Here is a 14,959-nt window from a genome sequence, read left to right as displayed (position 1 = left end):
AACGAGGTCTATATATAGTGGCAGCTAGAACACATCCGGGTCTCGGACCGCCTCCGTGATCTAGTGGTAGAGCGTCCGCCCGGGGAGCGAAAGTTATGGGTTCGATCCCCGGCCGCGACATACCAAAAGGCGTTAAAAGATGGTACTCGTTGTTACCCTGGTGGTGCTCGGCATTAAGGTCGGCTAGGAGTCGGTCTACTGTTCCTGAGTGGGGTATTCAAGTTAAACTGCGGCATGGTATCTCAGTTGGCTAGCACTATAGAATTCGGTATTAGTCAGGACTAGTTCAAGCAGCCAAACACACATACGTGCATGCACGTCGCTATATAAGTGCAATAATCTTGGACACGACGTTAAACCCCATTTCACCTCACCTCACCTGTCAAGCAATCGGCGAGGTCAGACACACACTGTAACCTCGCGATCCCCATTTAACAATTCACGCGGGTCCCAATTCAATGTTATCTGACAAGTGCTGTTTAATATGACAATACACGCCCATCCTCCACAGTTCGTACTATATATAAATCGTTTTCCGATGAGTGGGCAGCGGTCAAGTGTCCGAATCTAAGAACTTCCGAATACGTTGTTATCGGCTTCTGACTGTTGGCTTCCGGCTTGTTATGGTACTTCCGGTATAGAGGTCATGAGAACGGGTCTGAACATGATGTAAGTGATGAACTAGCGTTCATACTCATTGTATTCGTTTCTTTAACGTTATACGCTGACACAAGTATTTTGAAATCCAAACAATAATCGCTATACTGCCTTTTTAAGTCCACGTTTATTGGGTTTTTATAAATCTGCCCTTTTTTAAATCTCCCGCCGATAGCAGGACTGACCCAATCGCTTATTAAGCTGTGCAGAGTTTAACGCCGATTTGAACATTATTTCAACCATATCAATGCGGGTCAGCTAATGGGAGGAAAGACCGAAGTGATGTAGGTCAAGACGTTTACCACTTCGGTGAAATCTACGAGCACGGGTAAGGTGCTGACAAACCTAGATACATAATTTGAGTGAATCTGGGATACGGAACCTTTATTATAGGTTTCTGGTACGCCAAAGGGACGCCACTCTGCCAAACGAATTGCGGGGCCTTAGACAACTGGGCCACCCGCCACCCTGTTCATATCAGGGCATTTTAAACCGAATAGGATATAAAAAAATACTACTAGTTTTGAATATGAAGTGTGCATGTCCGATGTGTGCGGAGTGCTTTCGCGTATCTCCGAAGTTAATGTCCTATGTTGTGCGGAACGCATGTCAGATGTTCATGTCCGATGTGTTCTGATTAAAGGTCCGATGTGTGCTGGTTGTATGTACCATATGTGCTGATAGTATGCCCGATATGTGCGGAGTGATTGTCCGATGTGGGCCGATCACATGTCTGCATTATGTGCCCTTGTGATCTTTGCCAGTATCGCCACAGAAATACAACGCCGTGCATGAGACAGGTTCCGCCAAGCCATCAATTATGAAAAGCCTTTCTAGTAATGTATAAATTATTCACTGTCTGCCACAATACAAGCATGCGTGATCAGCTCGGGCAACCCGATTTTACCTCCCGCCATTGTTAGTGATGTCATCGGTGAACTTTGCACGTGGTGGTCGCACTCGTTATTAAAAGCCTGAAGATTGAAAGCGATACCATTTCAAAATCTAAATATTATCAAAACGGCAGTAGTGAAGCTGAAATTTCACTGATCTTTATAACAGGTGCGTCAGTGTAAGAAATACCCTCAGCTAACGCCTTTGCACAACCTTAAAGGTTTGAGTCAGCTCTAAAATTATTAAATCTGAAATATTCAATATGACATCATGATTATTTAATTTTATTAACTAATCATATACCATTAAAGTATTATGATAATCGTCAAACGATATTTGTCAAAAATATTTCTTTTTTGATTTTTTTTTGTTCAATTCATGGCTCACCCAAACGAAACATTTTAAATGAACTTAGGTGATATAGATTATCTTTTTGGAAGACGCCTCTCTCTTAATCCATTTTCAGGGGGCACGGGTGGCCCAGTCGTCTAAGCTGCGTCCCTTCGACACGCCAGAAACCTATGATTGTGGGTTCGAATCCCGATTCGCCCTATTATGTTTCTAGGTTTGTCAGCACCATACCCGTGCTCGTGGGTTACACCGAAGTGGTAAATATCTGAGACCTGCATCACTTCGGGCTTTCCTCCAACATTAAGCTGACACGCCGCGATATAACTGGAATAATGTTAAAAGCGGCGTTAAACCCAACTCACTCACTCACTTCACTAATCCATTTTCAGAAATTTAATATTCTTTTACCACTTTTGTGAAGCACAGTAGCGACGACGAGGTGCTGACCATTAGCAGCACCCGCTTAGAAATCGAACTCTCATCTACCGAATCCTGACAGGACTAAGGGAAGCAACTCCGCAGAGCGATTGCGACCCCATAGATTATTTCATTTTTGCGTCTGGGTCACTTTAAACCACATATTCCAAGTTAAAAATCGTTGTTGTCGGATCAAGTATGTCGGGTTTCACATATTTTTTAGACTGTCACAACATTAGACACGCCTTGTTGTTCTTGGTTTGATGACGGTAATGTTTACCCTCCATACGCCCTTGGTGATATTATTTTTGTCGCGCCGAATCACCTGTGACATTTACATGGTTGATCAAAGCCTTTCTCGCGTCTCCAAAGAAAGATTTGAACTTTTGTTCTCCGCCTTCCCGGTTATTCGTATTTTTGAAAAAATCTGAATTAAATCCAAAATATACTTGCACTTCATATAACACAGAGACCAACCCTGCAAATAAACATCCTGGTTCCCTGCAGGTCATAATTTAAAAGGCGAATTGAGAATTTTGTTTGATGAATAGATAAATAGATGAATAGAAGGTTCACGCCAGTATGTAACCGTATGTGTGTTGGACCCGTGAAGAATCCGGGTAGAATAGGTCTCCAGCAACCCATGCTTGCTGTAAAAGGTGACTATGCTTGTAAAAGGCGACTAACGGGATCGGGTGGTCAGGGTCGCTGACTTGGTTGATGCATGTTATCGTAGATGTATGCTCGTGATGTCAATCACTGGAAGGGCGGTCGTTTAGCTTTGTGGTTAAAGCGTTAGCTCTTCACGTCGAAGACCCGGGTTCGATTCCCGACATGGGTACAATGTGTGAAGCCCATTTCTGGTGTCCCCCGCCGTGATATTGCTCGAATATTGCTAAAAGCAGCGTATAACCATACTCACTCACTCAATCACTCAATCACTGGAATGTCTGGTCCAGACGCGATTATGTGCAGACCGCCGTCATGTAGCTGGAATATTGCTGAGTGCGGCGTAAAACAACAAAGCATCCAAACCGTGTTCGATTCCCAGTGTACACACATATATAACCAGTCTTGTGTTCCCGTCGTGAACCAACGCCGCTGAACACACGGCAGTCAAGAAATAATATGATAGACATCCTGCTTCCCGTACCACTTCTGTTAGGAGCCTCTGCATATATATTAACAAACAAACAAATAAACCCAAGAAAACAAACAAGCAATGGGGTCTAACTGAACCCACAAGAGGTGAATCTGACACGACAAAGAAAATAATTGTAGTCATGTTGCTCAATTCACACCTTTCGATTCTAAATATAGATGCGTGGGAAAATTGTCACCTTTCAAAATCAAAGGTCACTTTATTCATATAATCAATATCAATCAATTTTGGAGGTTTACCCCTGACCGTGACCCCACCCATCCTTAAAATACCATAATTTAATAATGATAATACCACGCATGTCAAATAGTCGAATAAATGTCACATACTCGAGTACATTATACGAAAATGATTTAGCCATTATTCCATGCCATTTGATCCATGCAAGATGTCCCATTTCTTCCCAAACAAATTCAAACATGCACGGAGATCATTGAAGCTTGACCGGAGGAAACTGGACACACAAGACACCGCTTTCTATTATCCTGAGAAAGTGTCTGTGTAAGACGCCACAATCTATTCACTTCAATTACAAATGATAAAGAGTTAATATCCTTGTTTATGGTGCCTGAGAAATACACCTACTTAGTGAATTGCAAGTGTTTCCCCCCTTCAGCTCTATGGTAATGACGCGACACTCTCCAGCTGGGGGCTTGCTGTGCGATTGTGGCCCGCCCGGTTCACCTTCGTTTACCACACCCAGTATGACAGCCTAAATCCCACAATGAAGTGTGGATATTGTCAAATGAGGCGACCTTGGCTATACTGAATTCACATGTCACATGCATGGTTGGTCTTGCAAGGCTTGCTTCGAGCTCCAATGGCGATGACCGCGGGTTGACACTGCAGATAATGCTTTTTCTTATTGTGTGAAACTATCAAGTTTTTTATATCCTTCGTCAACAACTTATCCCGGGGCGATAAGAATCTATATAATCCTTATATGTTGCACGCCAGAAACCTATGATTGTGGGTTCGAAGCCCGGTTCGCCCCGATTATGTTTCTAGGTTTGTCAGCACCATACCCGTGCTCATGGGTTTCACCCAAGTGGTAAACGTCTGAGACCTGCATCACTTCGGGCTTTCCTCCCAATTTAAGCTGACACGCCGCGATATAACTGGAATACTGTTAAAAGCGGCGTTAAACCCAACTCACTCATTCACTCCCTTAAACTTCAGAAATGATTTTCACTTAAATAGGTGATCGAAACGGTAGTCATTTGAATTAAGAGCTCCGCAATTCCCTGTGCAAAGTTGCGTCCTATAGGCACTCCAGCAATCATGACCGTGGGTTCGAATCCCGGTTTGCCCCGACTATGTTTCTAGGTTTGTCAGCACCATGTCCGTGCTCGTGGCTTTCACGAATGTGGTAAAAGCGTGACATTATTTTTATAATAATATGATAATTAAGGTAATATTTATTCACCGAGGGGCACTGTGTCCTTGCCGTCTATTTAGCCGCAATTCACTGTGAAGAGGTGCGTCCCTTGGCCACGACAGAAACTGATGAACGTGGGTTCGAATACCGTTTCGCCCCGATTTAAAGCGGCGTTAAACAAACTCACGCTTTCACTAAAATAATAATGCAAGCTCCAACGTTCACACCGTTTGACTCTCACTGTATGAAGGTTTATACTCCTGTGGACTCACGCCCTAGGAGCACGGGGCCTAGTCGTCTTTGGCTCCGAAATTCGCTGTGATTAGTTGCTTCCCTTTGGAACGCCAGAAACCTATGTTCATCTGCCTCCATTCTGTCGGATCACATTATCTGCACTACTTGAAATCCCATTCCGATATATATATAGCCAATTTCGGTGACGACAGAACGCAATCTCCAAAGCCTGTGAAATAGACACGAGTTGAAGAGATTTTCATCCTTAGATCTCTTGAAGATGGATACTTGTTAGTGTAAATTGACGTGGCTGTATTACATACGCTTCATGAAATTGATTATTTCCAAAATTTCAAGGCACATAATTGACGTGTGTTTATATACAGAAAATATACAAGTACACCTGTTTCCGACAAGCTTTGCTTTGCGACTAGAATTTATGATAAAATGACAAATTAACCTTGAATCACATCTATAAAAAAATGTTTAATAGAGCTATTTGTGGATACGGTGCAGTCTGAGCGCGAAGTGGTAGACTGACAACAATATGCAGGGGAGATATTCGTCTTTGATATTCCTTGATTTAAACAATAACTATTCCTTTAGATGTGACACACAAACTTTTTGAATAGTAAAATCAACACAGGAAATATAACAGCGTCATCGAGAAACACAGGTGCATGAATAAATAATATGAGTCGTAGGTTGATGTTTATTTTGAGGGTTATATCAAACTGTGACACTGACCTAGCTATTTGCGGCACTAGAAAAGTTTATTTAGTCATCCGAACGAGAAAATGCAAATGCCTTTTTATACTTTTCATCAGCCATTTCCTTAATTGAGCCAATATTTGTTCAGCGTTTTCGTGACGTAGTGCCGTGGTGTCGCTAAACCGCTGGGATTATTGTAAAGATACGAGGTCACATATGAGTAGGGATAGGAAAATCCCTGCTTACACCCCCAGAATATCAAAGGGTGGGTCCCTTAGTGCATTTTCGGGGTGTATATTTCACTTGAGAAACTCTCACAACAGGGCAACAGAGCACCTCTTGTTTTAGCATGTAAGCTGTTTGCAGCACATATACAAACGGAGAGTTATTATCCTTTGGTATATAAATGACGTCAATCTCTGACTTGATAACAAGCGAATGGCAAGCCAGCCTTCGCATCGTTACAAACGGGCCAGTTACCGCTCGAGTGCGGTGGAGGCGTGTGCATCTACCGAAACCTTTTAGGGCCACTTCTTTTTTTCGAGAATACTTAGTTGAAATTTCAACATACATACAAATTTTGACTTATTATCTTGAAACGTTAGGATTATTATCTTGAAATTACAACTTAGTATATATCCTGAAATTCAAACTTTGTATCTTGAAATTTCAAGAAATTAACAAGTGGCCCTAAAAGGCTTCCGTACATTTCTCTCGTGGGTGGTATATTTAACGGGAGATATCGCAAAGCGCCAGCCTACACAGCCACCAGTCGGGGTTATCACAAAGAAACTACTCCAAGGCATCCGATCTGATGCGATTTCTTGACATGAAACAGGCACCTCGTGTTCCAAGTGGTGGCCTTTGAAGACAGCATGGTTGAATGTTAACTAACGCTTTGACTTATGCTTAGTCTCTGAAATATATATTTTTGTTAGAAACAAGCTACTCCCTTTTAAATTGAAAAGGAGCCTCAGTGACATTGGACCTGATCCTGAGGGAAATATAGACTTGCTTCATTTAGAGCTATATCATTACAGTAAGGGCTGGGCAGAACGGAAAATATAGGGTGGCACAGCCACAGCAATTTGCATGTCAGGTTCTGCTTGGACTAAGAAGAAGACTTTAAATGTTAGCATCGAAATTCTAAGGTGGCCGCCAAACTTCATTAATTGTTAGAGGGCACGGGTGGCCCAGTCGCCTAAGGCGCCGCAACTCGCTGTTGCGTCTCTTGGGCACACCAGAAACCTATGATTGTGGGTTCGAATCCCGGTTCGCCCCGATTATGTTTCTAGGTTTTCAGCACCATACCCGTGTTTGTGGGTTTCACCGAAGTGGTAAACGTCAGAGACCTGCATCATTTCGGGCTTTCCTCTCACATTAAGCTGACACGCCATGAAAAAAGCGGCGTTAAACACAACTCACTCACTCACCTTAAGTGTTACGATATTGTATACTTTTTCTTGCATTTATAGATAATTTCTAAGATCAAATACCCTTCTTATGAACTTCTTTTTGTTTGCAGGATCCTCTTGGGGCTATTTCGGCGCTCACGGTAAGTGTTGGTCGTCAGAATTATTTCAAATTCAGTCATCGTCAGACAGGGTAACAACAAGTACCATCTTTTAACGTCTTTTGGTATGACGCGGCCGGAGGCGGTCCGCCGTGATATAACTGAAATACTGATAAGCGGCGTTAAGAGAAACACACTCACTTCACGCATTGATCTGCTTTTTCTCCAGGCCCCAGTCATTGGACCGACGTCAGCGCAACATGCGGGTTGTCGAGTCAGTCCCCCATCAACATCGTCCCCACTGACGCCACCTTGTCAACCCTAGCCCCCTTCACCCTGGACAAGTTTGACACCACAACAGCGTTGACCCTCGACCTTGTTAACAATGGCCACACAGGTGAGAAAAGTGCCTACATTTCCAGGTACACAACCTGGGTCAAACAAACCAGTGATCGATAGTGTAAGCACCGAACAGGCCAGCGAAGTGCGTTGACAAAAAAAACCATAAAACTATATTTTGGAACAGTATTCGTTGATGTTTTCAATATATTTATTGGTTTCAGTATAAAACATCGAGTTACAACAAGAGTAAATGTCAGTTTATTCTCACCCCTTCTTCTTCAGCCCAGATGAATATCGCAGGGGCATCGGTCAAGGTGTCAGGGGGAGGTCTGACTGGAGATTATAACACTGCCCAGCTGCACTTTCACTGGGGCAAAACCGATGCAGTGGGATCTGAACACACCGTGGATGGAAATCGATTCCCAATGGAGGTTGGTTTCTAGCGAACACCGTAACGCCTTGGCTATCCACCGTCTCCGCAATAGCTGACGTTAAGTCGCTGACGGTAACGTCATACACTAACAACAGCAAGTCGCGTATCAGTAGTTGTTATCTGTTGTTATCTTTCATACTAGGTGACTTGCTGTTCTGATATCTCCATCTCCCTCACTCGACTTTCTGCATCGCGAGCGTATCTTATTGTTAAATATATTTACAATGTATACACACCAGTTTTGACGTACATACCACCATAAACACATTAAAGTCGTTTCTTAAATAAATACTATCATATACATCATGGCGTGTGGTTATTAAATAATATTATCGAATATGACATATGAAACATATCGTATCACGATATGTATTGAACATTGGGAAAATGTCGGGATATGTGGTTAAGCGTGAGATAACTTCACTGTACCTTAAATTAATACAGGTCCTGATGCTAGGTAAATATCGCAACGTGTTTCGAAAATTGCGGTAAATACCCGACATGTATCGGCATTAGGGTTTGTATCACATCGTAATGTGAAGGCCGTAGTACATCGTGGGGTAAATATCGCTATAGGTATCGAACATCGGGGTAATATCGCGATATTTATCGAAAATTAAGGTAAAGATCGCGATATGTATCCGATATCGGGGTAATATCGCGATATGTATCGAACATTGAGGTAAAGATCGCGATATGTATCCAACATCGGGGTAATATCGCGATATGTATCGAACATCGGGTAAATATCGTAATAAGTATCGCATCGTGATACGTATCGCAAAGATTTCCAATTCATTGACTTCACACTTCATCGTTTCCAGATGCACATCGTCAACTACAAGTCCACCTACAGCGGCGTCTCCGATGCAGCAGGCCACTCCGACGGCCTTGCCGTCCTTGGTTTCTTCTTCGAGGTAAAAAGTATTTCTTGTGTGTGCCTTACCCTCATTGCATTTTTTTACCATAGAGACAACTGAATACTTTCGTGAACGTATCTATTAAACGACAGAGTGTTACGAACAGGACGATTATAACCACAGCTCAGGGAAGGTGTGCTCCGGATGTGTCGAACTGCGAAGTACCCACAGTTTGTTATATCCGAAGTTCGACTCTTTCATGAACAAAAATGTTAATCATCATTTCTGAATGATTAAAGTTCGTAATAAACTACACTTCGTTATAACCGATTAGTCCACAGCTATAGTAGTGTCTGATATCAAACACGAAATATGACTCTGGCGAATAATTTATCCCATAGTAATTGCCCGATATTTTGTGCTGACGAGACAAGAGACAAATGAATCCTTTTCAATACTGGGGCGGTCGGGTAGCCTGGTGGTTATAGCGTTCGCTCGCCACGCCGAAGACCCGGGTTCGATTCCCGACATGGGTACAATGTGTGAAGCCCATTTCTGGTGTCCCCCGCCGTGATATTGCTGGAATATTGCTAAAAGCGGCGTAAAACCATACACACTCACTTTTCAATATTGGTGGTTGAAAGGATGTAACTTGCATTGTAACCATTGCAGATTGGTGACACCAGCCACCCTGGCATCCAGAAGATCGTTGATGCTCTTCCAAGCGTCACTGCCAAAGGTAATATAAAACGTCAGCGATGCAGAATAACCAGATTCCATTGGGCGTAAAATGCAAAATAGAGGGAGAAATTATATGAATGGATCACTGAAAATCCATGATGACACTCGGTGTTCGCGAAAGGGTAAGCATGTCCTTCTCTACAGGTAGCACCCGCCACTCAAACAAATCCCGGTATTGACAGATATTTCAGATTATGCCTACCGATTAACTTATCTTGTAGCAATGCTCCAGCAGCAATGACACGAAATGTCCCCAAATGACAAATCTTGTTGATGAAATGATGATCATTATGATGGTGGCGATAATACGTGAGTGAGTACAGGTTTACGCCGTAATGTCAGGTCGCGATTTGCTGCGCACAATGTAACCATTGGGGTTCGAACCGGGTCTTCGCTGTGACGAGCGTACTCGGAACCACTCCTCCACCCTGTGACGATATAGGATAGCAATGATGAACGTGATAATGATTGCTGCTGCTGATATTCATGATGATGATGATATTCAGGACGATGATATTCATGATTATGGGGATATTCATGATGATGGGGATATTCATGATGATGATATTCATGAGGATGGGATATTCATGATGATATTCATGATGATGATTATATTCATGATGATATTCATGATGATGGGTATATTCATGATGATGGGGCTATTGGGGATATTCATGATGATGGGGATATTCATGATGATGGGTATATTCATGATGATGATATTCATGATGATGGGGATATTCATGATGATGGGGATATTCATGATGATGGGATATTCATGATGATGGGGATATTCATGATGATGATATTCAAGATGATGATGATATTCAAGATGATGATATTTATGATTATGGGGATATTCATGATGATTGAGATATTCATGATGATGGGGATATTCATGATGATTGGATATTCATGATGATGGGGATATTCATGATGATGATATTCAAGATGACGGGGATATTCATGATGGATATATTCATGATGATGGGGATATTCATGATGATGATATTCATGATGATGGGGATATTCATGAAGATGGGGATATTCATGATGATGATATTCATGATGATGGGGATATTCATGATGACGATGATGGTATTCATGTAAATATTTATGTTTCACAGATGCCACTACCAGTGTGACAGCATTCATGCTGAATGAACTTCTTCCTTCTTCCTTCGGCGAGTTCTACCGCTATTCCGGCAGCCTTACCACCCCCAACTGCAACGAGGTCGTCACGTGGTCCGTCTTCCCACAAACAATCAAGATCACATCTGCACAGGTACGATCGCTTTCCCTCCTTGATAAAATGTTTAGGTGCGTATTTTAGCTAAATAATACCCGTTCAAGTGTTGAACTTTTATTTATATCGTATTTCAATTATCAATTGCGTGGATCGATGCTCATGACATCTGTCACTGGATTGTCTTGTCTGGACTCGAGATCGTAATCGTAATCACATAACTGAAATATTGCTGTGTACGACGTTGAACAACAAATAACAAATATTCTATCGATCACAGTACATGACACCTCTGAGAAGTGCTTTCCAACACACACCCATACTGTGCGGGATTGATGTTGGCTATGTGTGCCCAGTTGGTTTGAAAGCGGCAAGTTGATCGGCTATCGAACGATATTATTTAATTTCCGTAAATAATTGGGTTGATGTTTTATTTTTTTAAATTATTATTATTATTATTATTTTTATTTTTATTATTATTATTTTTATTTATATTATCACAAACATAATTCCGTGATGATGTAACAAAAACTAACATCCGGATACATGTTTCTTATAGATGGCTGTATTCCGAACGCTGCAAGCTGGGGAACAGAACGACGACGGCAACAACAACATGTACAACAACTACCGCCCCGTGCAACAACTGGGGAGCCGAAAGCTGTACGCCAACTTCAACCCTAACGCTGGTGCCCGTCCCTCTGTCCATCTGTCACTCGCTCTTTTCGCTCTTCTATCATGCCTTCTGTTGCGCATGTTCTAAAAGCTTCTCAATGACCATTTCTCAGGGATTTCTATATGACATTATGGAAACCCAAAAAACGCGAGAGTTATTTCCCTTTTCATTACCAGTCTCCATGGGAGATAACTCTCTCCGTTTGTTCTTAGTGAATACCTGCGATAAGAAAATAACACGGTTTACAAAACTGTAAAAGGAGCTACACATGCAATGTGTGACTTGACCAAAATGTTTGTCAGTGGTCCTATTTGAGACATATGTAAGTGTAACAAATACTAGATGTGCATAATATATAGATACGGTGCCTTGAAGATGCTGTAGTCTGTGGACTGGTGCCCACTTTTAGCCAACAGGTTAATAGTTTATGGACTCATAAACCACAAGATTTGAGCTTTGTAGTAGTGTTCAGGGACTACAAGAAACTTACCAGGGATGAATAATCCGAACTGAATCCGAGCGATTCATAAAATAGAGGAGATTTTATAGACACACTTTAATCATAATGAACCTCCGAAATTTATGGTTTACATTTAAATGGTAAAAATATCCATTTAAAAAAACAGATTGGCTCACTTTCAGTCTAATGACGCTATAACAACGTCATTTATGTTGCATTTAATGTTTATATATTCCAATCACGAGATGATCTTAATGACCAGTTTATAATGCATAGCGTTAAGGATTTCACCTTAATTTATACTCCCTGGATTTCTTAAACTAATCAACATTTTGCACGGTGCCTTGTATTGCCTTATGCCAGTGCCTTTGGTCACATGACATGAATTCTACTTTCACTTTTTCTGTACAATTTGTTCTCGGTATGAACGGTGATGTGTTGTTTGATTATTGTGCATCTGTCATGTTTGGAAATTTCATTTATTTATATTATTTTGTTTGCATTCTAAAAAGAAAGTGTTACGCGGTTTTAAGTTTTATTTTGAGTGTGAACTAAAGCCTTAACCTTGCACTGTAAAACATAAAACATAAATGAGTCATTTGACTCCAAACATGGACTGTATGTCCGATCCTATGTTAACTAGCCTGTTCACTGGCATCCACTAGTTACTTCTACCATTCTTGCATGAACAGTACAGAATGAAATTGAATTAAAACAAATGCCACATTTACTATTGCTGATACACTTGCAATCCCTAAAACAAACGATGTTATGGGCGGTTTTACAGTGCAATACTTTACTGTACAGATGTAATCAGGTTTAACCTACGTTTGTATTATCTTGCTCAATCAATTTTGGTGGAATTATGTTTGCTTTGTTTTGATGTTTTGTCATTTATTTGTGAATTAATACATACATTACATTAACGTATGCGCAATCGAGCATAAGAGACAATCAGTCAACAGTGGCCACATATGAATCTTAAGCTCTCTGCCTTATTAGAAAGCGTTTCTAGGCTAAAGAGATAGTAGTATTTTTGTTTATAAGAAGAAATGTATTTGTAGTAACCTGTGTGGGTAATTACTGTTATTACCTTTAACAAAAGTAAAAACGACAAGAATCGGCACAGGTGGACATGGGATGTGAGAGTTACGTCCCATGGTTCAAGATCCGGTGGTCTTGAATTCGAATCCCATACCCGTGCTTAAAAGCGGTGAACGTCTATGAAATGAGCCACTTATTCGGTGTGAGGTATGACTGAAAAATTGTTGATAAAAACTCACTCACTCACTCACTCCTTTCGTGTATTTCAGCTATGGCGTTTCCATGACATATAAGTCTGCTCGACACTCTCTGATATTGTGTAGCAATTATTACCGTAGTTATTATAGCAGTGGTCACGTGCTAACTAAGCGGTCAGATCAACTTCAGTGTTCTGTCTTGTGTCAAATGTATTGCTTATACGGAATATAAGGAGTAGCTTAGTGTAAGATTAAGGAAAACACTGTGTACGTTTATCCGAAGTGAATTAGCCAGTAATCATGCGCGCTTACGTCATGACCTTCAAATGATTTCACGTGTGAACCATACACAAGCAGTGAGCTCAAAGATTTTAGCATTCTCTCTACCCCATGGGCTCTCGTTTCGGTAAACCTACGGTAATCCCTGAATCCATTCAGTTTTCGCAATCTTGAATTACCTGCCCTTGATTTACATTAACATTTACCGACCAATTAAACGTAGAGATACGGAAAAGTGAGGGAGTAACAAAAGCCCCCAGTTTTAATGGACATAAATAAATCCTTTCCATCAAAAAGATTTTTGAGGGCTTTCATTTGCCTTTCGGTCATTCTATCAATATCGAATTTCTCGCAAACTCTATAGTTATCAATGGGACAGGCCGCCATGATGTTAATCGGCAACCCAACAGGCTGGTTTGTCACTCACATTCTGATTGGTCGTTAGACAGAGAAGCGTAGCCAATCAAATTGGCGAACGGAAATCAAGGGTGGGTAATTTGAGATTGTGAGAACCACGGGAATAGCTCCAGGGGTGTGTTTACCGAAAAGCGAGCCCTGGACATACAGAGGACAAGGTGTGAGAGCTGAGGGTCATTTCTGTCGAAGCAAATGTTGGAGCATGCTTGATTTAACCCCTGGCAGTCCATCTGTTCAACGCTAATGCCAGACGCTCGCATGCGTGGTTGTATTTGAAGAGTGTTCTTGTCAAGGTTTCTCATTTGAAATCGTTTGCCCAAATTTTAATTTATTTGCCTCGTGATCTGGCAAACGTTTACCTCGATTTGTGTACACAGAATGGGTGTCTGGATAACTGACATGTGTTCATATAAACGGGGCGATGAAGGGAGTGAACTCTCCCTGATGTGCTCTGACACGTGACAGAAGTGAAGTTGGTGTGTACATTAGTTGAAGCCAAGATATGAATAAATTATTTTCTAACAATGCCTCGTCTTTTGTTGAATATACATAAATAATAGTGACATTTTATAAAGTCGTATTAATCTCAATTGCGTAGATAGATGCTCATTATGTCAATCACTGGATTATTAACAGACCGCTGTCATATAGATGGATTATTGATGAGTGGGGCGTAAACAACAAATAAACAAAGAATTTTAAAGTTGAGTTTAGGGGGAATGGTCGGAAAATGCGTTATGGATGAAATATTTTCATTGGCAGGGTTAAAGTCATTATAGAAGATTTATTTAATAGTTTACACTCCTTTGTGTATAAGAACCGGTTTCGCATTGGATATACATGTGTTCGGTTTAGTGATTTTGATCTATTTAATTTCCAAAACCGTTAATCCATAGTTATCTTGCTTCTTCTGTTGGCGATTATACCTGCGCTTCTAGTGATGCCGA

The 14,959-nt window shown here is 41.3% G+C and overlaps 1 protein-coding gene across 1 annotated transcript in view; it reads left to right on the top strand.

The window, feature by feature from the left end:
- Positions 1-14,539, top strand: part of LOC139456504 (carbonic anhydrase-like) — a 33,292-nt gene extending 18,753 nt beyond the window's left edge. The window contains exons 2-8 of the mRNA XM_071238254.1: positions 7,330-7,359; positions 7,547-7,714; positions 7,942-8,090; positions 8,917-9,009; positions 9,625-9,691; positions 10,821-10,978; positions 11,499-14,539. Of these exons, the coding sequence (XP_071094355.1) occupies positions 7,330-7,359; positions 7,547-7,714; positions 7,942-8,090; positions 8,917-9,009; positions 9,625-9,691; positions 10,821-10,978; positions 11,499-11,702 (869 nt within the window). The 3' untranslated portion in view covers positions 11,703-14,539. The remainder of the gene's footprint in view (positions 1-7,329; positions 7,360-7,546; positions 7,715-7,941; positions 8,091-8,916; positions 9,010-9,624; positions 9,692-10,820; positions 10,979-11,498) is intronic.
- Positions 14,540-14,959: the final 420 nt, after the last annotated feature.

This window comes from Haliotis cracherodii, unplaced genomic scaffold (genome assembly GCF_022045235.1).
Source record: "Haliotis cracherodii isolate W230 unplaced genomic scaffold, xgHalCrac1.p SCAF_11, whole genome shotgun sequence".
In the NCBI taxonomy this organism is placed as follows: Eukaryota; Metazoa; Mollusca; class Gastropoda; order Lepetellida; family Haliotidae; genus Haliotis; species Haliotis cracherodii.
This window is presented reverse-complemented; position numbering and strand designations above follow the sequence as displayed.